This window comes from Clupea harengus, chromosome 9, assembly GCF_900700415.2.
Source record: "Clupea harengus chromosome 9, Ch_v2.0.2, whole genome shotgun sequence".
NCBI lineage: Eukaryota > Metazoa > Chordata > Actinopteri > Clupeiformes > Clupeidae > Clupea > Clupea harengus.
This window is the reverse complement of record NC_045160.1, coordinates 19,351,145-19,375,327: the sequence shown is the minus strand read 5'-3', so window position 1 is coordinate 19,375,327 and position 24,183 is coordinate 19,351,145. Positions and strand designations below refer to the sequence as shown.

General features: G+C 42.0%; 1 protein-coding gene across 8 annotated transcripts in view; it reads left to right on the top strand.

Moving 5' to 3' along the window:
* nectin1b (nectin cell adhesion molecule 1b) overlaps positions 1 to 24,183 on the top strand; it is an 88,010-nt gene that overhangs the window by 16,599 nt on the left and 47,228 nt on the right. For all 8 annotated transcript variants that reach the window (XR_004164314.2, XR_004164315.1, XM_031573757.2 and 5 more), the window contains exons 2-5: positions 16,086 to 16,457; positions 17,247 to 17,546; positions 18,033 to 18,150; positions 21,032 to 21,183. Coding sequence is in view for 6 of the 8 variants with exons in the window: in XM_031573757.2 (XP_031429617.1) it covers positions 16,086 to 16,457; positions 17,247 to 17,546; positions 18,033 to 18,150; positions 21,032 to 21,183 (942 nt within the window). In the remaining 2 variants the exon portion in view is untranslated. The remainder of the gene's footprint in view (positions 1 to 16,085; positions 16,458 to 17,246; positions 17,547 to 18,032; positions 18,151 to 21,031; positions 21,184 to 24,183) is intronic.

Below are 24,183 nucleotides of genomic sequence, written 5' to 3'. Positions count from 1 at the left end.
TAAACCTTTATTGTTTCACCAGCCATATGTAAAATGCAACATTCAAAGAACCTTAGGGATCAATTATATAATTGCAGTTACATCTGTTTAATGCATTTGTAGTTTGGTGTACTTTTGGGTGTCTGATTTAGGATGATGCAATTTACTGCCCTTATGTCCTCACTGTGCTTCACAACATCTTCATTTAGTCTTAAAAGCAGTATTGTGCATCCAGACCCACATTATAAGGCTACTGAGGGACTTCAGGTTTTATTATTCATATGAAGGGCAGTAATACCTCATTATCCTCTTTTGGAAGCTAGGAGTGTAATGTGTGACACAGAACCTAATCTCTAGTGTGTAGCATTGTGTGTTGTGTAGGTTTAATAGGTAAACTGTGCTATCCCATGGAAGTGTAGAGATAACCAAGACGGGTTATTTCCCTGCACCACAGAGTGGAAAACTGTATTTGAAATTGAAATGTGTATGTACTGTGTAATATACATGTAGACATTTACATGGGTCCATTACATGGGTATCATTTCCCCTGTTCAATATTTTTGACCATGTAACTCTTAGAAGCATGTATCTTTCCGTCTGATGTTTCAGGATGCATCATGTGACCTGTGTCGTGTAATAGCACCTTCACTGGCTGAGGCTTACTCAAATTTCACTCTTCCACAGTTAGGAATAGAGCCTACGGGCAGGGGACTTTTATAACACTACTCATCAGAGCACTGCTTCTGACCTGAGTGATCACACTTGCTTCTTACTTCTTTTCATCTGCCTTGTTCTCTGTCATCAGTTTCTCTCCCTGTCTCTTTCTCTCTCTCTCACACACACACACCCACACACACACACAAGCACACATACATGCACTCATCCATGAGCACATCCAGAGTTCATTGCAGATTCTATGTGTGAGAGAGCGGGGGATGGTTGATAGAGAGGGGAAAAAAAATATATATACAGTATATATATCTATTTGTCAGAAAATAACAGCCATTTTTAACGGACAGTGCGAAAAGGGGGTGGCTGTACTGGGCCAGCAGTAATGGAGTGGGTTGGTGTGAGTGTGGGTCACTTCAGATGCAGAGTGAAACTTGAGGCACCTGACGTTCACCTCTTCCTTTGTGAGGATATTCTCTCTGAGGGTGCTAGTGCAGCCAGGCGTGTATCCTGGCCATTCAAGTCGGCGTGTTTGCCGGCAGGGAGTGGCAGATAGGTGCAAATAATTGGCTTAGCCGTCCCCATCTACCACCTGCTCTCAACCGCCTTCTCGACGGTAAATAGACTCACCAAGGTAAAGGCGATGCAGGTCAAGCACTATCCTTCCCCTCCCCCTATCCGCCATCAGATGCCGGGTTAGTTGGCAAGTGGATCTTGGGGCATTTAATCAACAGAGGGACGCATTAGTCTCCCTCCTGATTGGATGTAAAGGAGGCTGAGAACTCAGGCCCATGTAATTAGTGTAAGAATGTTAGACAGCCATGGCCGACTAAATGGATGAGAAAGAGGAAGCGCTACACAATATAGAGCAGAGGAGGGGGGGTGGACAACAAAGAGTGTGTGGCTGTGTGCACTTGATTTGGTGGGAAGAACTTTGGCAGGCAGGGAGGGGCGTGCTTGTTGTGGGAAAGTGCCTCTGTTTGGAGAGTGAGGAATATTATTGAGGTACTGTAGATGTATAGGCGCATGGGTGGCTCTGTGGTGAAAACAATAGTGAATGGACAATTCACTGCTCGTGGAACTGTAATTAGCACAAAAAGTACAAAAGATGCTGTTCACTCTCTCACATAGTTTGGGGGATTTAAGCTGGGTTTGATGGTAATGTAAAAAAGGGATTACAATGCTGGCAGCCACGGTCAGTTTCCCATCTTCCCAGTAATAGGGTCCGCTTACTTTCAAAATGTTCCAAAGTTTGATCGCTATGCTGAGATGGTCTCTAGTACTGTTTCTGTAAGCAAATAACATGTCCTTGCTTTTTGCATTGAGAGCTTATATCCTGGTTGTCACAGACAGGTTTTACAGTGGCGATGTCGTTTCGAGATGTGGCACACAAAAATAGCTTAAAAACAACGACAACTAAAATAATTATGGTGTTAAACAATACACTAGTATAAATACACCAGTCAGTCTGTGCAAAGGTTTTGTTCATATGTTCCCAATACAGATGAAGCCCAACGCTGAAGTAGCCAAATCACTGTGTTTAAATAGTATATCAGACCCACATGTGCATTCCCATTGGCTGCAGTCTGCTGCAGTATTTCCCCAAGTGTACTTCCTTTTCTTCGGCTGCTTTCTCACCTCCTTCGCTGTCGTTCGTCACGTGAGATAGTGTCACCACACCTTAACAGCCGTTAAACCTGCCTGCCTTCACTGGCACTTCTGTAAGATGGGAAACCACACAGGTACTTGTCCAGAGTTAACCATACCGTAGTGCACCGCACCGCACCTTACCGCACTGCGTTGGTCAATGGAAAATTGATCATAGACTTCCCTTCCCTCATGGCCCTAATGCTTTTTTCTGTTGTGGAGGATTTAAAGCACATAATCACCATGAAGATTTATCAGGCCTTGCTCTTCGCCATTTCTCTGTCACATACCTCCCCCACAGCCTTGGGGAGGCTCCAGTGTACACGCTCAAGGAAAGGACAAGTTGGTTCTTGCATCTCTATCACCTGAGAAACCTTTTGGCCTCTGTTTAAGACTCATGTCCAAAACATGCATTTTTTTTTCTCAGCGTGACAAAAGAATGGTTGTGTGCACACTGCCCCTTAATCATACAGCTTTTCTTCGCTCTGATTAATTGACTGTTCATGTTTAATGTGGATTAAAGATTGTGGAGTCATTTTACAATAATTTCAGTACCTCGGACATTTGAGATGCCTTTTAGTGTGCAAACTAACAGGACGATCGTGTATCGCCTTCCTTCCCGTCAGTAAAACACATCCATGTAGTGAAAAGAAGGAACAGATTACAGAGAATTCTAAAGCACAAGAGACAGTGACTTGCTGACATGCCCTAACTTGCCATGGTGTGATTTGGGAAGGCAGAATGACGTGGACGAATGTATATTTCATGTGTCACTGAGACCTCGCCGCCCCTTTCTGTCACTAAGGTACTTCCTTCCTGACAAGCAATAGAGGTAGACAGACAAGTGCTCAGTTAGCCACCATTTTGAAATGGCTAGGACAGTATGGCCGCAAGTAGAAAACAGGCACAAAAAAAAACGGAAAGTGTTGACCATGGAGACTGTCCATGTGTTTTACCTTGTTTCACCATGGCTAGAGGCAAAACGTACAATGTTGTGCCAATGTGTTACTCCACCATGGCGGATCCTTTTATGTGTTTTCTACACACAACTAAGCATGACAACTCTTCTTATCTCTTCTGAATTTTGCTTTGATTGAGTGGTGGGAGTCGGGTGGAATGAGCCGGAACAGATTTCCCCATCCAATACACGTGGAGGCAAGTGGTTGTGCCCCATTGCCTTGAGGTAACTGGCAGTCAGTATGCTTGCCTGTAGGTCTTAGCATGCATATGAGAGGTAGTGATAACCGTTGCTGTATCTTTTCCATTGTTTTCCATCTAACTAGCGCTGTAATACTCAAAAGTATACCTTTTGCCATTATATGTACTCATTTCAAAAGGACAATAAAAGAACTTCCCATGAAATTTAGATTTCTGTCTGGAGTTGAGAGGTTTATTGATGATTTATGACCTTTTAAATAAGAAATGAGTTCCATCCTTTTCCCGACTGTCCATTGCCCCTTAAAGGAGTCCTCTTGTATCTTAGCAACCATTCAGGCTTTAGCTGACTTAACTAGTCCTCTGACTCACTGGCAGGAAGGGGAACAATCTTCATTCTACCGTCTGATTAAACTGTGATTAACATATTGGTTAGAACAAACACAGAACACAATCAGTTACACACACCAGGAAGCTCCGCATCTTGATGTATCAGGCATATTCAGACATTTTTCAATCATAGTGAAATCATTCTACGCTTTGACTATAACATAATGCAAATGAACTGCGTTTCCGTGTGGCTGTTCCTTGAGGATATTTTTTCTGCTTCTTTGCCTCAGTAATGCACTTCTAAGCCATGCACTGATGCTCATATGAAAATTTGATGTACTATGGTTCATTCTCCCCCATCACAACATTTGGCTTAACAAGCGTAGCATTTCCCCCTTCCCCCCACTGACATGAACTGCAGCTGCTCTCTCTCTGACACACCACATACTTTCTCTCTCTGTCAGATGCTCTCCCTTACCCTTTCTCTCCTCCTCCGCTCCAAGCCGGTCTATTCCATTCCGTTTTTTTTTTGTGTGTGTGCTTCAGGTTGTGGGTACGCATGTGGGGTTTTTATGTCACGCTAGGCATCCATACAGAATCTGCATGCTGAGAGGACACTACACACACACAGCACAGCAACCATGTGTTTGTCACACATAATCATTATCAACCACTAGATTTGATGGACTGTATCTGTACCACATGTATGTTTGTAATGTGATGCATCTGCACAAATTGATGTGTATTGTGCGGACAGTGGTTACATTTAATGAAGGAACTTGAAAATCCGTACTACCAATATTAACACTGTATAAAAGTGTTAATGAGGACAGTGGCAGCATGCACTAGGTTAGCCTGTTGGCATATCTTTTTTCTGTTAAATTCCTGTTTTTGTCCAATGCTCCTTCAGAGGGAAGGATATACTGTACCTTCAGACACTGGAACAGTTCACGCCTCTCACACTGCTTTCAGGGTGACTTGGCTCTGAAGGTCAACAAGGGAGTGATGTCAGAGAGTCTGTCAAAAACCTTTTAACATAGAGAGTCCAGAACCCCCTGGCCTTTATTAATGCGCTGGCTGTCCGGCTTGATCGACTTATTGCATTATGGCAGACCTGGGAGAGTAGGTGGAACAAAAGTGTAGTCATTTCAGAAGCCTTTTGGATCTTTTCCTGAAACATGCTAATGAATTGCAGAAGTTAAAATGAATAAAGCATTAGTAAGAGGACTTACTAATATTGCATGATGTTTGAATGATTAAGTGAATGATGAACGGTTAGGTTTAATTCATGGGAACAAATGCACTGAATATCTTAGGAGCCACAATTATATGCCCTGAGGTATCCCAGCCCCTCTTATCTTGAATACATGGGTAAACTGCAGCATCCCAGCCCCTCTTGTCTTGAATACATGGGTAAACTGCAGCATCCCAGCCCCTCTTGTCTTGAATACATGGGTAAACTGCAGCACAAGCTACCTGAAAGCCCTTTTTGGCTGCTGAACTGTGGTGAAATAGGAGTTGAGTGAGGTGGGCTAAATCGGGTGAAGAAAAGCAGTTATGTCTAGTCCTGCTTGTTTCTACAAGAGAGTGACGGTGCATTAGTCAATCCTGTAACCCTGCCCAGAAAGGAGACCGCCCTTCACTGGATTAATCATCGGCCAAAGAACTGTGTGCCCTGGATCCACTCACAACATGGTGGATAAAGAGCTTGAAATAAAATAGTATGTGCTGTTTAGAATCTGTGAGACAAGAATCAGAAAACGAAAAAAAAAAAAATGCATATCCTTGTCATCTGGCATTCTTTTAAGTAGGTCACTACAAGTTTCAATTCATAACAGCTGAGTGGTTTGGGTGCATTGATGGGAAAAACTCATAAATATTAATATTTTTTCCATTTTGGTTGCTTCACAAACAAGAGCAGTACATTTCCAACCATATTGTAAATAACACTGATGAAAAAGAAAAGTAATAGCCACTAGTAATAGGCAAAAGATAAAGGATGTTCAGAACAAAACCTTTACTATTTTCAAGGGTAAATTCATGAAGTGCCTCTTTGTGGTGACATGCATGGCAAAGAAAGAACTAATCTATATGTTGTAGATGTTGGCAATGCGTTTATGCTAATAGCTATATTACTATACAACTTACTGCAGACATTACTCCCTGCCAATGCTTAATGCAGTGGTTTGGTGAAAAGAGCCATGGCATCCCACAGCAATCAATTTGTATAGGTTCCATAATGGGTACGCTATGCAATACAGCCAATCAATGAAATACAACCATTATCACACATCTCATGGCCCTAGAAACAGAAGCTTGTGATGTGGCTTTACAACTATTACTTACCATTTGACTTGACTGACGTTTACCTGGCTGTAAAAAAAAAAAAACGCTTAAGCACTAAATGCTAATGATGTAATTTGAACATTAGAAAAAAAGAGGAAGAAAGTCTAATGAATAATTGCTAATCATATTAGCATACTACTACTCTAGGGTAACAGGAAATAAACCTAACCAGTTCTTGATTCTTAGTAGCACAGTGATGAGTGATGTCAATGTGTCTCTGCAATGAATGAATGGCCACTGTATGAACGAACAGTTCGGGTTTCATTGGAGTTTAAGTTTACACAGAAAAATAATAGTCAGCAATGACTTGACTGAGTACAGTTTTGGAGACAATCCCTTCTCAAAAGAATATGATCTGTTACTTGAAATAAGGGAACAGAACAGGCTTCAAGCCAAATATGAGAAAAGGATCTTCACCCTTCTATTCATTTCTAAGGTCACAGGATGCTGACTCAGCCCTGAGAAGAGATATTGAAAACAAAAGATTCCCAAAATATCTAAATGATTGGAAACCAGTCTAGAAAATAGATGGACTGACCCTCAGCTTCTCGTGTTTCACCGGCTCGTCTTTCATCAGGGATAATGTTTCTGTTTCTGTGAATGTCTCAGTTTTAGCCTTTAGGAGGGTGTTAGTAAAGAATCGTATGGGGTGATGATGCCACTCATTCAAAAAATTCCAGGCAGAAAAACAGAGTAGCTGCAGAGAGAAAGACAATAACTTCTGTGATTCACCTCACATAATGGGATGAGTTTAGCTTATAAGAACTCTTCAGTGAACTGTTTCTGAAACATTCTGGCTTCTCTATGTATACCTTTAGCATACCCAAATATTAATTGTATAAATGTGCTTAACCTGAAAAAGCAAACAAACTTATAAAAGAGTGCCTTTTTAAAAAACATAATATAGGTTATCCGAAAACAGTCAAAACATTCAAATAGTCTTCACAGACAGCTGTGATGGTTGTTGTCACAGACCTGTCTATATAGGTGTGTAATGAATCCACCTGTCCTATATTACTGCGGATTCAGTAGGGCTGACCCACAGCATGAGGGCAGGTGTCTGTGTAAAAGCTGCCCCTCTTTAGTGACCTTTAAGCCTTTAATCAGCTTGGCTAGTGAGCTTGTCAATCCTGTCAAACAAGGAACGAGAGGTAGCAGGAGGAGAGATGGGGAGCCCACAGTAACCGACTCTCAATATTTTAAACAGAATCTCATTCTATTTTTCGCTGGGTTTGCTGGCTAGTGTCTAGTCAAACTAATCGGGTGACCGTAAAGGTGTTCTGACATGTTCACGACTTACTGCTTTGCTTAGATTCGAAAGGATGCGTACTGCTGATACAAAAGAGCATGTTTGTCTTTCATAGGGAGTGTCTATGAAAATACACAGCAGTTTCACCAGCTGTTTTTTTTACACTAACTGAAGTGATTTATTATTAAGCATAAACACAGTTTAATTCCAGCAGACACAGGTATTCCATGTTTGTATTAGATGACACGATTGTAAGAAGCATGGGAATATTTCATATTATTTGTTATTTATTCACATTCTGCATTTGTACAAGGGAATATATCAGAAGTGTTTAGGGTTTGATAAGTAGGATTTTGTTGATTCCTCATCATTGCCAGCTCCTACAGTGATACGATTCATACTTCCTTCAGTCAGAAAAGCTTTAGTGTTTTCATATGTTTGTTCTGCTTTTGAGTTGACTTTGACAGTGGGTCCAGTGTAGAATTCAGTCACAGCTGGTTTTGATTTGTCAGCTAACATTGTTGGACTCTCAAATCCAGTTCAGTATATTCTACCTATTCTATTCTATTCATTCTATTTTCCAGTATATTCTACACATTCTATTCTATTTGTTCTATTTTCCAGTACATTCTACCCATTCTATTCTATTCATTCTATTTTCCAGTATATTCTACCCATTCTATTCTATTCCCTCTATTTTCCAGGCTTGGTCTTTCCCCCCTCTTTGTGGCTCTGCGGTTCTCTGCTTCAGTCTCTGAGCCAGATGCTCTTCTGTTAATTGAAAGTAGGACTGCATACCAGGCCGCTCATCTAATGCTGAGCCTCCCAAAACAGTTAGCACTCCTAGTCATGCACAAACTAAAAAACTAAATGCGACGAGCAAAGAAAACTTATGTGCGAGTATGGCCACTTGTGTTTGTAGTGGGGATGTGCTTCTATAGTGCTCGGGGGGAGATGTAGTCCTGAGTCCCAGCTGGAGAGCGCACGTAGCCAAGGGTGAATGTGCAGCAGGCATATGTGGTGAGCATTCCATGGATTATTAGTGGAGCACACAGCTTCACCCATATCCCATTCTTAAGGAAACATCCCAGCCCTTTTTAGAGTTTTGTCTAGAAATATAGGACTGCTTTCTCCACTTTTATGGCGCTCCGAGATCTGAAAGCATATGAAAAACAATGATTCACAGATTATTGATATAATAGGAATTGTTTGATTATTGCAGAGAAGCTAGATGATTTGCATATTTGTATATGTGGCATATGTATTTATATTTTTATATTCATTCATTTGGTTGAAACTATTGGTGATTCATATCTGAGGTATATTTACAATCCAAATGCCTCTAATGTTAAGATGTAGTGTTACAGTAGAGGTTTAATTATTACCCATTGAAGTAGTCTAGCCACCATTACCTGCCAGACCTTTATGCTTACTCAAGATTGGAAAGCACCTGTGTTGGTTCCCAGACCTAGATGGCCATTTGCCATCATTACTAGAGCATGGCAGTGCTAGGAAATGAAGTCTTGTTGTTTTCTGAGAACCGTTTGCTTTTGCCCACGTCAACTGGTGTCAACTATGTATGTCAACTGGTGTTTCAATTTCTAACTCTGTCATGTTCATTGATCTGATGTAGGTACAAAGCCAGAGGGGCTACCTACATGCTGTTGCTATAGTATGCTGATCACCTTAACTCCTAATCTCTGTTTCAGTGTTTAGGCCCCAGTTAGCAATGCTCTTTGTTGAGGGCTTGTCATGTTTTCTCCAAAGTCATTTGAAATGTATAAGCACTCAACAGGACTTTTGTCCACGTCAACTTTTGAGACCGCAAAGTTCAACTTGGTGGAATCTGAGGATTTCAACAGCACCTCAAATAAGCACTGTAGAATAATAGGAAGAGTTTAAGAATGCATCAGGCGTTCTGGCAAAAAAGAATACTGATATAATAATTATAATGTAATAATACTGATATAATAATTACTGGTATGTACCTTTGTCCAGAGATCTGAACATATCTAATCATTACATTCATAAACCAATATTGTGGGATTTTTGTGTAAAATGTGATTAGGATTAGGTCATTTTAGTACCACTAGATTTCAACTGAACACTCAGCCTTTGAGTACAGTTATTTTTGTGTATCTGAATATTTTGGATACTAACTTCTCCGAGCTTGTCTTTAACTCTTAAATAAATAGCGAAGGGAAAAGATTGTCCTGCATGGGTGTCCACAGATTTGACATCAGCATATTTTTTGACCAGATTTGAGATGCATTTCATGGTGCATTGACTGAAACAATATCTCTAAGGTGCAGGCCCAACAGCCTTCAGTCATGCCTCACAGATTTACCTATATATCAAAATAAATGTGTCTCGCATGTAGTGAAGACTTTTCCAAATCCCTACACACAGCTTCCGTATACTGATTTTTTTTCACAGTGTGGGGATTTCTCCAGGTGTTGATAGTATGGGTATAGAAAAATACAAACATTTTATTTTTTATGTAGTAGCAAGATATAAGTATGCTATATTATTTGACGGTAAAAAGAGGCAGGCAAATAATGAAGCACTATGTTGATATATAGTTTTTTTGGATATTCTTTTGTGGATATTCCCAAAAAAATCCTTTACTTTTTACCTATTCATAGACTGCGGCCTCTTAAAAGTCTTGCTGAATGTCATTACATATTTAGACAGTGTCTGTGGTGGGCTGCTTTTTAGCTTAATATCCTGAGTGCTGTAATCTGCTTGTCAGTGCTGTGACCCAGGGCCTGTCACTTGGCTGCACCTGCCCTCGTGCCCACTGTTGAGAGGCACTGTGTTGATGGTCTCCACAGGGGACACACACACAGCAACAGGACGAGGAAAAAAAAAGAAAAGAGTTCCTTGAAGTTTCTTTTTACCTTCCAAAATTCCGTTACTTTAAATGGAATATGAAAAGGTACAGAGTGATACCAGAACTCCAAATGCATCCAGAAAGATGGAGATTCAAGAGAAATGTTTATGAGGCTAGATGATGGTCAGGTGACAACACGTAACAGTACAACTGTATTCACAAAACATGGATTATGGGATTGCTTAATTGTAGAATGAAGTAAGTGATGTAGAATGTGCTAATAAGCTTCTGCCTCTGAAAATCCATCCCTTAAGAGGCCTCCCAGAGCCATTTTTATACATTGACCAAATGTCTAACAGCTGTGGCAGGTTTAAACCCTGAGAAAAAGGTGTTAATAATATATTTGTCTTTCTCACCACCATGTGCTACATTTAGGTTAAATGTTAGACTGAGAAGATTTAATGGTTAAGCTAACATTGACATTTTTTGATCGGATCTTCTTAAAGTGTATATTCATTCGAGTTTTATGTCAATACCATTGTTGATTTAGGATGGTTACCATCTAGGTAGGCCCTGTCTTCACATGTACTCACACACACACTAACACAGCAACAGCTTGGGTGAATGAGAACGTAAATAATTAAGATGCAGAGTGCATTGGAACCTCCCTCCCACTCTCCTCTTCTCATGCATATATGTACATCTTTAATTGATGAAGTTACAGATCATGCTAGGGACCCACTCCCCCCCTTTCACTTAAGAGTGACAGTTTCACGTGACAAACCAGGGGCACCTCAGGTTTTTGGATTCCTCTTGTTAACTCTCCACCTTCATGGATAGGTCACTGCTTATCTAGTTTCAGGGGTGATGTCATCCAGGCATTTGAGTTGGTAGTGACTTCCCTGTGTTTGTTTTCCCCCCAAGCATAACCGAAACTATGGCGTCCTTGTTTATAGAGTGGCTGCCAGTGGGTGGGAGTGGAGAAACCAGCTTTCTGTTTGCATGCATCGTTGACCTGAAGCGATATGTGGGCATGCTTTTTTCCCCAGCTCTCTTTTCAACATGATTTTTTTTTATTCTCAAGGTCATGCATTGGATGGTAGAAACACACTTTTCAAGACCAGAGAACAGCAATAAATTCAGACAATGTTGGTTTTGAAATGACTTTGGTGACAGGAAAAAAAAATGCTTTTTGACAGATGTATACTGCACTTTACTCACATTTGTATATTGCAGATAAACACCTGCTATGACATTTAGTAATAGACATAGAAATGTATACTAACCAGTTGTAGAATCACACACATATAGAGCAGAGTATATACTGTATATATAATGTTACCATGTTAGCATTATGCAGCAGCCCAGCAGTAAAGGCAGCAAAGTGGACTCTCAGGGGTGGTGCATGGGTTTGTGGCTCCAGCCCTCAGTAGTGTGGTCTGCATGAATACGGTTCACTTGGGATTGGATGTGAATGGATTCATTCACATGAGGTGATGGATGGCAGCATGTCGTGCTGTTCCCTTGCCCTTTGGGTTTCAGTCAAGAACACATATTCTTAATGGGGAGGGGATGTCAACTCTTACAGGATTATCAATTTCCATGCTTCTCCCTGTCAACTGGAAAGACATTTCTTTTAGTAAACAGAACATCGGGAATAGGCCTTGCCATATTTTCTTAAAGTAAATGGGCCTTCATGCTACAGATATAAACATAGACATGTGCTTCATAAAACAAAGACAAAAGAACAAATGTAACTAAGAATCCAGTTGAAAGAAGAGGTGAAGAAGAAATTACAACAGGCCTACAATAAATCAATAAATCAATATCTGAATTTTACTTCCTCTTTTTGTCTGACCTCAATTAGTTTAATAAAACCAATATGTCGGTAAATAGCTTAACATCAAATGACATGCTATAGCCGCATATTAAGTGTCTTGAGTCGAAGAGTTGTGTCGGTGTGGACTTTAACCCGAAAAAGGAGAAGTTAGGAGTCAAAAATGTTGGCTACAAACCATCTGTTCCTGTAAACATCCACTGAATGCAAATATTTACCCAAGGAAGACCGAGAAGGTTGAATAGGATTTCAATCTTTATTGACGTATAAAGAACTCTGTATAAAGAGTGCTGTTATGCCTGGGGCCCTTCATGTTATTTAGACACACAAAATCACCTTTTTGTCTCCCACCTATTGCTATATCAATGCACACTGAATTAGCCCAAATCAAGCGATTTTTTGCGGGGCATCTGGGGTGGATGCAAGCATCTGCTTATATTGGCCTTAGTAGATAGTATTGCTTTGGATAACCTACCAAACTCATTTGGAAGACCATGCACATTATGAAATAATTTGGAAACACCTGTACAAAAGGGGTAAATGATCCAGAGTTCAAATCAGTCAAACTAAATGTGCCACGGGTAAAAGCACCAATCAATTCAACTATGGGATATATTTCAGTCTATTCGTCCATTTCAGCATAACCGTCTATCTCAGAGGACAAGTTGTCTTTCCTCTTCATTCGATACCGGATTCTTGTCTTTCATTCCTGCTGTGAGAACTGCCCAAAACAGGACGGCATCCTGTATTTCTTTTGACTGTGGTGTATCATTAATGCCATTACAGTAAGTAGCTTCACCAGAACAACTTCTGTGACTATTGTTTTATTTCAACCATGAATAACATTCAGAATATTTACTCTGTAATGTGGCCAAGTGGATCTCTGTTCTGTAAATAAATGAAATGGGAATTGCTAGTATACTCCCACATGGCTAAACGAGGCCTGGCATCTTCATCAGGGCTGAGGAGGGCTTCATAAAGATGCAGAGGGGAGAATGGGACTTAAAAGGGGTGTTCTGTCTCTATGTCCTGAATAAGAAAGGGGAACAACACAAGCGGCCTTTTTATATGCCTGTAAATGGAGCCGAAGAGGATCATGGGATGTTAAACATCCGTGATGCAGTATGGAACTAGTCTGGGTGTCCTGATGTCAATCCATTTTAAGCAGCCATTTCATTATCAAAGTGGAATCTCTGATAGAAAGGAGCTAATGGACTTTCCATTAATTCTCCAAAACAGTATCTCCCTAATAGGTCTCCATGGCCCTAGTTCAATACAATTCATTTGCTTTTGTCCACCTACGCAATGTAGCATATTGTTCAGCTTTTCCTTAACCCTGACTAATTATAAAAAATAAAAAAAACAGCTGTAAGACCTAAGCCTCAAGAAGGAAAGTGTGTAGTGAAAAATAACATGTGTAATAGTCATTGCAAAGAGATGGAAACGGTTTTGGTAATGGAGAAGTTATTTGTTGTCGCTGCGTGTCACCCCACTTAATGAGAAAACTGTAGCTTCATTACTCCCTCTTGGGGAACACTGTCGGTGGCATGCAAACCTCACACTGGACTTATTGTCGAGGCTGGAAAGCCTGTTACAAGAACAAAACGCCATTTTCATGACAAGGCAAGGCAATCTGAAAGTTCCATGCCAAGATCTTAAATGTCAGTAGGGGAGGTTTGGCGTGTCATCTAATGTACCCACGCAAAGATTTGGAGATTTAAAGCTAATTGATTGTGCAAGGCGAAGTTTGCTGTTACCATGAAACTTGTGTCTTTGCACATTATACCCCGGACAGCTTTGTCTCTGCCCAAAGTCTTGACACCACATCAAACACGTTCAGTTTGATGATTCTCCCAGCATGTCCTGGAACTGTGCAGCTGCTACGGGGAAAGTTAGGGATAATCATGCCAGTGCCTGGAATTATATCGATTTCTCACAGTTATTGAACTGGAGGTCTTCCCTACTGAACTAAATAGAACATTTTTCTGAAGGGTTGCATGTAGGCTATAGAATTAGACTGGTGTCTCGGGGTCTTAAGTGCTGCGTGACAGAAAATGAGACACAGACGTTCTGTGGTATTTTATTGTGTTGCATTTACTCAATTTGGATCACGAGTCACAATTTAATGCTTAGTTACCAGACGTGCTCCTCTGGCTTGACAGACAGTGGAATAGCCAACCGGATGTGGTGGCTAGAGAAATGGTGAGAAGGCACAGAAAGAGAGAGCAGAGTCACCAACAGGAGCGCTGCCAACAGACCTGAACCTTCTCAGCACTACACATTTGCAAAGGTTTAGATTGTAATTCACACATATTCTAATATACGCCTGGCTCTATGATACTAGTGTGTGCTCAGCACGTTGAGGTTTTACAATAGGGCCCATTATTTACAATGAGGAGCAGCTTAAGCTCGCAGATGTGTGTGTGTGTGTGTGTGTGTGCGCAGTGATGTCGAGGATATTCCAGGTTTTTCTGAGCCAGCCTGTAATCTCTTTACCCATGATTTCGGTCATTTCCCACATTTTATTTTTTAGACTTAAGGGTCTTAAATTACTCTATAATCACCCCACATCCATACCCAATCCTATTTTCACTGGACACTACTCATGCCGCTGTGTTTAATACTGCCGTGGACACATTCCGCCACCCATCTCATGTTGTCTCATTGTTCAAACACGGCCATGCCCTCCATAATCTGTTGCCCCTCCATAAGTGATGTTTTGTATGGTATAAATTGAATTTTTTGGTTCACCAGGGCAATGCGGTATACAGCCTTTTCTATTGGAACAGACAGACAGTCTACAGACATTCTCATACACTGAGGCACACAGGGACACAGGTGTCATCCTACAGAGATGGCCAGCAGTTTTGGTGTCTGACAGACTCTATTAGCCAATCCATCTGTTATCAGAAAATGTGAGCGTTGAGCGCTGACTTCATGGCTAGGCTTGACAGAGCAAAAAGAGATGAAATGTATGCTCCAGAGTTTAACATATAGCTTTTTTCTTTCCTAAATCATTGCTGTATGCTTGTAAACAAAAGAAAAGGGAATGTTGGATTTGAAAGTGATAAGGAAACCTTCTATCAAGTGGCTAAATCCAAAGTAATGGAAACATTGTACTTGTTCTTACTTGCATACAAGCCCACAACATTGTTTGGATGATTCAGACCAGCACTCTCTGTTCTCCCTCTAACACACGCACACACACTCACACCTTCAGGTACCAACTTGTCCACGATTTTGTGTGAACGATGTGGTAGGCTTGGCCTACGTGAAACCATATTGTATAGTCATCTCGCGCCAGAGCTACAGCCCTTGTAGATCCCACTACAGATTATGTGTTCATTACTGTGGATATACACACACAAATGCTAACACAAAAACACACAGTGGAGCTATCATCAAATTCACTAATTGCTTTGTAGACTTAAATTACTGCTTTTCTGTGTTTATGTTTATTTTTACTTATTTTTTGACCTCCATGAGATGGGAATTTCCATCTGTGTTTTCCTGAGTTTAGGCATCTCTGTGGAGAGGTGCTCAGCTGTAGATAAGTGAGGTGTGCAGGTAGGGACATGTCAGAACAAAGAAAAACGGCGCGGCTCATATGCGCCTCACCTTCTGCTACATTGAGAAAGGGGGTGAGAGTGGGAGGAAGTGATGAATCTTGGCTGTGGCGACACTTTTCTGTTACCGTCAACAGACCGGTGGAGAACAAGGAAGCGTAGAGTTCATCCAGTGGGGGAGGCTGACTCCTTAATGTGAAAAACAGTAGAAACAAATGCGTGGTTCAGACGAGGAGATGATTAAGTCAGAAATAAATCATCTTTGTTTGAAAAGTCCCGGAATTTCCTCCAAATGCCTGACCGTCTTTATTAGCGCAGTTAAAACTCAACAAGGCCCCAACCATATTTACGCGTACGGGGAGAGATTTCAAGCTCTTGGACTGATTTAGATTTGTTGAGTATGCCTATTCCCTGTACCTGTTCTCTCTCTCAGTAACTTATCTCTCTCTCTCTCTCTCCTTTGCTCTCTTCCAGGGGTTCTGGGTCAGAGTGTTCAGATGGACTCCATCAAGTCCGGCTTCGTTGGCTCCCAGGTGGAGCTGCGCTGCCAGTTCATGAACAGCAGACCCCCGGTGAAGATCTCTCAGGTCACCTGGCAGAAGTTCCTGAACGGCACCAAACAGAATGTGGCCATAGCCAACCCAGCGCTGGGCGTGTCTGTGCTGCCGCCTTTCAAAGATCGCGTCAGCTTCAAGCACCCGGCGGTCCGCCAGCGCACGCCCTTGCTGGAGGACACCACCATTGTGTTCAACAACCTCCGGCTCTCCGATGAAGCGGCTTACATCTGCGAGTACACTACATTCCCTGCTGGCAACCGGGAGAACATGGTCAACCTAACTGTCTTCGGTAAAGACTCTCACGTCACACTATAACCACATATAGACCCATGGATCTACAAACCATGTCGTTTTTGTGAAGCATTTCATGTCAAAAAGCAAAGTATGAGAAGGAAGGAAGGATTTATGTATTAGAGATGGTGTATCTTGCATGGACATTATTGATATATTTCATTTGTTGTCTTCTACTTACTTACTTTCAGTCCCAAATGATCTAAACTAGCCAGTCCTGGTTTTCCTGTTAGTAATTGAGAACACGGTGTAAAGACACAAAAAGCCACCATCTTTATTATAGGCAAGGTGCATCTGACTGAATCCCTAATTAGTAATTAAGTGGTGGCGTTTTTTTTTTTTTTTAATTAAGCCAGCAGGAGGCCCTTGACTTAAGTACACCTTTCTGCCAATACCTCATGTTTGATTGAGCCAGCTGTCTATGGTTACACCTCCCCAGAGAGCTGAGGATTGACTTCAGATAAACACACATACCCTTCGCTCATTACTCACACAGACATATGTGCACAATACGTGCAATATATAACACTAGCGTTTCATCACACACCCATCACACAAACATGACAAAACTTCTCAGAGAAAAAATTGCCGTTTACATCATTCGTGCTGTAACTGTCATACACACCTGATCTGTCGGCACTACTGAAGCTGCAGGCACAAAACACGGTTGTTTTTCATAGGGGAGTGATTTGTTGAGGGATTTATGTCACTGAATGCCTATAAAAGTTAGCATGTGTGAAAATGAAAAGTAATGAAACCTCATCTGTTTTGTGGCTTGATTATTCAGCGCGGCCTTTGACCCGTATGACCCTCACCACGCCAACAATCATCGCACGGTCACAGAAGCGAAAGATGACCGTGGCCACCTGCGTGTCAGCCAATGGGAAACCTCCAAGTGTCATCAAGTGGGAGACCAAGCTGAAGGGAGAGTTCAACTTGCAGGAGACGCGCAACCCCAACGGCACCGTCACGGTGCGCAGCAGCTACATAGTGACGCCCAGCCGCGAGACCCACCGGCAGAAACTCACCTGCATAGTCACCTACCGCAACGAGAGAATCACTGACAGCGTCATTCTCAATGTGCAATGTAAGGGCCCCTTATTTACAGCATACTGGATTCTTCTTATCTAGATCAACTCTCTCAGAAGGACATGCTTTAACTTGATTTGGTTTTTATTTATTTGTTGTCATGTTAGTTGCTCAGTTATGATGTAGAGAAATGTTGTCAATGATGGCTGTTTTTATGTATGTGCTGATGTGTGTGTTATGTGTACAGTGATATGTATATTGTGTAGTATTACATTTTTTGTGTGCACTGTGTAGGGTTCAGCCATCTTAAATATATTGCATCTTACAAGGACCATATTTAGCGCTACATACACAAATACATTATGTTGCCCCTTCATGTTAACCCTGTGTAACAAGCAAAGTTAACCATCTTGCATTGCCTATCATGTATCTGGTTGAAATGAACACGTGTCCAGCATTACAGTTTGGTGGGAAAAGGATATTTCAATGAGCAGAAAACTCCATTGGCCTTGCCTAACTGTCTGGATGTCTTTTCTGTGTCCAGATGAGCCTGATGTCAAGATCGACGGCTTTGATGAGAACTGGTATTTGAATCGTCAGGATGTCCAGCTCACCTGCAACGCAGACGCCAACCCAGCCGTGACCATCTATCAGTGGAAACTGTAAGGGCCTGTCCTTAAGCACATATTTCTAATTATTTAGACTACTAAGCTCATGTAAAGTCATAAGAGGCATAGGAGTAGCTGCGTTATCCTAGGAGTATTATGAGAGTGGACATAGTCCTGTGGGCACAGTAAAGGCAGCGTTGTCTTCATAAGCCAGGTGTTACAGTTGAGTTTGGCTCTAACCACACCCTACACCTGCTATTGTAAGGTCACTTTTTAACCCTTCAACTGCCCTTTCATTCAATCTCTTTTCATGAATTTAAAATGAAGTTACACACACAAACTCTTTCTTACTGTGTTCCAGTATATCTTAAATTGTTATGTGGTCTCACTTAGAAATGCTTCTTCAGAAACACCACTCACACATCTAACTTTCAGTAAACCCAAACTATCAGTCATGGCCTTGTGGGCAAGGCTTTAAAAGGAAAATAACGAGGGATATGCCAATACTCCCGTGAGACACCAGCAGACACGTCTCTCTCTTTGTCTTTGAGGTGCTTTGCCATCATATTGCTCTATGGAATACAGCAAGGCCTGTTTTTCCTGTAATGCTTTGTGTTCATTGGCAAAGTCCTGGCGGAGCAGCGGCTAGTAATTTGAGTCAATGTGGATTAAGAGTATCGTGGATGGGTGACATCATTGCTTTGCCTGGCAAATGAGCAGCAGAGCCATCTGGGCCTTGCCCAATCTGAAATGGCTGTGTGTGAAACAAAAATGTGATCACTGCTAAAGTCGTCTCTCACAGAGCCAACAACTGTTTGCTCTCCCCAACCTCTTTGTTAAACAGGGAAATATGTCATTAGCATTTGTGTGTGTGTGTGTGTGTGTGTGTGTGTGTGTGTGTGCATACATTTGAAGCACACGTGTTGTGTATACATGGTTACCAATTGTGTAAATGAAAAGGCTAGGTTTTCCAAACAAAGGACTGTCTCACAAACAAGGTGGAGGATGGTATACACTGAAGCTGAGCGCTAAATGTAGCCTAGCAGTGTGACTTGTAATTGCTCTGTGCTGGGGCGGAGGGGGATGTGTCAGTGCACTTGAGGGAGGCTGGACCAATGTGCCTGTTTGTCCTTGAAGTGATGGTTCCAAGGCCTAGTTTATCTTTGAATGAGTCTGAGTGCGAAAGAGAGAACTCTGCCTCCCAACAAATATGCTGACATTTGGTTTTTGGAACAACGTAGCCCTTATGATGGGCTACTAAGCAGAGAGGAATGTACCATTTCCACAACAGAGGGAAAGCAGAACAGAGAGCGAGAGAGAGATAGGAAGAGTGGGAGAGAAAATGAGAGGACAAAGCTTGGGGATAGAAGGGAGGGAGGGGACAGATATAGGGAGGAGCTGAGCTGAGCTGAGCGAGCGAGGGAGGCAAGACAGTGATCAGGAGGGACGAGTGCACAACTCTGACAGATCGGAGAGGACGGCCATTGCAGCAGTGGAAACAAGACGCTAAATGTGTTGTGAAGGCTCCCCAGGGCTTCCACAACGAGGTCAGCACCAGGCTGGCAGAGAGCACTGTGTGCACACACACACACACACACACACACACACACACACACACACACGCGTGTGCAGACTCACTCACACACCAATGCTCGCATACACACATGTAGCGGTGACTCATGTATAATTCTCACACATCGTAGGAAGGATGCAGAGACCCCTCCACACATTCCAAAAATACAATCACCACAGACTCTTGTGTCTCAAACACATCTCCACATGTACAAGCAGATACTGACACACACACCAAACCGTTCTGTGGAACATCGCCCACAAAACCTGTTCCTTTTATCTCGCTATTCAGATGCAACAAAAACAGGCCTATGATAGTACTGATAATTTCATTTGCATAGCTGTACTACATCATGTCTGCATCAAAAGTTGCCTGTGGCCTCTTGTTATTGGAAGAAGCTTCTGTGGTATGCTATGGTAAATATTTGGTTTCACAAACGAGGTTCACAGCTGGCGCGCCCTTGGATGTGCCTGGGATCGTAAAGGTAGAGAGGTAATTGATTATGCCAAGACAACATGCCAGTGGAGGGGTCAGGCTCCAGATCTAATCAGGAGCATATGTGAAATGCTCTGCACATTTCTTTCTTCTCTTCTCTTCTCTTCTCTGATGTCATTTGTGAACAGCCACTGATCTCTCTTGCGCTTTTTTCTCACACACGCTCCAAAAAATGGCACAGTCCAGAAATCAAGCTGAGGAAGTTAACACTGAAGCAGCATGCCCAAAAAGAAAAGAAAAATCAAGCTGGAGTATATCTGTTTTTCTACTGGGACATCTTGAGAGAAATTAGATTTATATAGAATAGAGTGGATTAGTTTCAGATACAGACAAGAATGCAAGCGCAAAGGAGATGTTTTTTTTTTTTTATTCAGATGGAAGTTGGCATCAAAGTAGATTTAGTAAAAATGGCAATAAATGGTAATGGAATTTTACGGATTCCTAACCTTGCTATGTTAATTCGATAAACTCTCATAAATGATAAATGCAATGAGGTACACAGCATTGTTCCCCTTCTTGGTTAGCTATCTTTATGTGTAATTAAATTACGCTAAGTACACAAGTCCCCTCCGCCATCTCTCCCCCCCCCCCCCCATTCCTTTCCCACTTGTCTCTCTTGACCACCCATTTTGTTTTCCCCTTCAGAAGAGTGCTGTATCCTCAGGCACCGGCTGTGTGCCTGCCTGGACATGCAGCAATAGCCATGGTCTTTTTACCAGAATGCTGTTTTTCCTTTTAAACTAGAAAGGAGGGGAGGGCTCTGGGACACTGGTGTTTTTGTTTTTCATTAGATACTTTAAAGCCTTTTCCTCTTGTGATGGTTGTACCTGTCATTATCTTACCCTGTCTCTTTTTTTCTTTTCATAGGTTGAACGGATCCTTGCCCAACAATGTTGAGATAAAAAACAACACCCTGTTCTTCAAAGGCCCCGTGACGAACGACCTAGCTGGCAGTTATGTCTGTGATGCCACAAACAGCATCGGTACCCGCTCGGGACGGGTAGACGTCAACGTGACAGGTAGGCGGCTTGGCTTAAGCACCCGTTTGCTCGATGCTGGGGGAATGAATCATTAGCTCTGCACAGTGGCATTGGCAAGCTCTGGAAATGTGAGCGAAAAACAAACTACTTTGCACCCACAAAAATTAACCTCACCCCAAGTATTTTGAGGTTTAATTCAATTATTCCTACTCTATCTTATTTATCAAATACCTCTAACCACCCAACCTTCTTTTAAAGGCATACTTTCCCAACCTCCACCCGCTCTGTCTCTCCTAAATCTTTATCGCACAGACACTTCCACACCCTTTCTCATGTTAGTACTTGCTCCGGTGTTTCTTTCTTACTGTTTACCAGTACTCTTGCTCACGGTGAGTGGCGCAGACACACACCTGATTGATCACATATAACCACACATTCTCACAGCACAGGGCCTGGGCCTGCCAGCCAACACAGAGATCCACACAACACAACACACAACACAACACACACAACACACAACACACACCACACCACACCACACACAACACACAACACACAACACACAACACACAACACACAACACACAACACACAACACACAACACACAACACACAACACACGCCACAAACCACACACAACACACAACACAACACACAACAATTAATACAATTAAAAAGGACGCTTCCCCCTCTCTGAAGTCTTGCTGCTGATGCGTGGAGAAGCGAGTAAGGATATCTCACTATTGATCAGGGTTTCTGGTACACGCTCACATTTCTTTGAGCTGGCTTTGCCAGGAGCAGGGCGAATGGTGAAAAACAAAAAAGTACAGAACAAAACTGTCTTCCCTTGCCCCTCTGGTGTATTTATTTGGCACCAGCATTGAAGAATGGATCTGTCTTCATTTTATCTGCAAGGATGTAGCCATGAAACCTCAACATTTCCTTCATGCGCAACAGAACCAAGAAAATAAATGCTGGAGGGGCTGGGAAGAGACAGTTTTACTCTGACTCTAACTATTTGGAGATCTTTGCTGCTTGGTTTTGACTGTGTCTAATTTGCATCATGGCTTTGCATGTTGAACCTACGCAGTGTTTCTCAGGGGGCTTTGCCTGGTGTGCTGTACTAACATCAGTACCCTGTTCTCCATGCTGCATTTACTCATCTGTGGTGTTAAAAGCAGCATGTCTCTTCGTACGCATATGCTACTGACAGAATGGCTACTGTCATGTTCTCTAAAACATTGCTTCAGCTTTTTGGAATTAGACTCTTCATTTAGCAATGTGATAATGGCAACGTGAACTTGCATATTGAGTGAAGTGTATAGTATTAAGTTCAAATTGAGGTAGTATTGAATTCTGTCACCCAGAGGTATATCACGTGATATGTCTTTAAATGTGTTTTCTCACATATCAACTGCTCAACTGCTAAAATGCTCCCTACATTATACAGAGATGTGTGTGTGTACGTGTGCGTGTGTATGTGCGTGTGTATGTGTGTGTGTGTGTGTGTGTGTGTGTGTGTGTGTGTGTGTGTGTGTATTTTTGTGTGTCATTAAAGCACTTTTTCGAGATCTCTGGAATTGTCCGTGCATGCATGCATACTGTGAGAATTTTTTTTACCAAATAGAGCGTGAAATCGTTTTGCGTTTGTCAGAATCTGCATAATATACAGTAAATGGCCTCCGTTATACACATCCAGGTACCACCACATTGATATCAGTATTTTGTACTTCCCTTTGTGTTTTAGAAGCAATGCTTTACAGTACAGTACATGCTGCTATAGCTTAAGCCTTAAAATGGCTTCATTTGTACATTGCTAGGGTTAGTCTTCTACCAGTGTATTTACAGTTGCAGTGTAGCCAGGAACTAGAATTTATACCAGCACTGAACACAAGCAGGAAGCATTTGTATTATCGTTGTATTGTCATTGTCCCCTTGTCTTCTAAAATGGTTGCACAATGGCAGAACATCCTGAGGCAGACTACAGCACTGTAGTGTATCAGTTATTTTTGGACCCGATTTGTTTTACCATTCAGACTCACTGATAACAACTCATGACTCTTTAAGATTTTGACATGTTAGCCTCATCACTGACGGTTCAAGTGAAGTGTTACCCAACAATTTTGGCACAAAGAACTGACAAAATGTAGGAAGACTGCATTCAGCTCAATTTGACCATGCCTTCGCACGGAGCACCATGCTGATCTAAGTGGAAGCAGCACTCCAAACATGAAAAGACTGAAAGCAGTTCAGTTCAGTTCACTTTACTGTATGTGACATGTTTGAGTTGTGTGATTCATATGAGCATCTCGATATAAGCGTAATGTGCTGTGGTCAGACCATTATGGAGACGCCCTCATCATCAGCAAAAAAAAAAAAAAAACTAGGATGAACTTTTGAAATGTTCGGCCCATTTGGCCCTCGTGTTTAGTGTGGGAAGCACCGCAGATCCTCACTCTCAGATTCCCATCCAGCACCAATAAGCCATTTGTCAAGACCGTCTAACAATTATCTCATTATCACCCTTGAGGAAGGAAGAGAGTGTGGTTCTCCATGACCCTGTAAGGCTGTGCGTGGTGTAGTGATCTAAAAGGCCAATGGGAAAATGTCAGTTGAAAAAAGTGAGCCTGTCATTAACTGTCTGCATTGTTTATAGTGTTGCCCAACCAGAATGCCCCGATGAGGGATATCATGTTCCTTGTACAGAGTTCTGTTGTTAGTGCTAGACGTTAGAAGTAAAGGAAATGCTTGGGTGACAACAAACCCTGATAGTGTGAAACAGGCTGTAATTTGATCCCTGTTGTGGGGTGCCTTTTGTGACTGGGTAGTACTACACAGGGAGGTCTGGATTTGTCATTTGCATCAGTTGGCTCAGTGTAATCAGTGACATTACAGCAAGGGTCTGTGCTGAATTTAGCTTTCCTTCTGTCCCCATTACGGGAAAAACACAGTTTGGCTATCTTTGTTTGTGCAAAAAAAAAAAAAAAAAAAATGCTGACATCTGGCATTGTGACAGGAAGGGGCTTAAGTCAACTACACA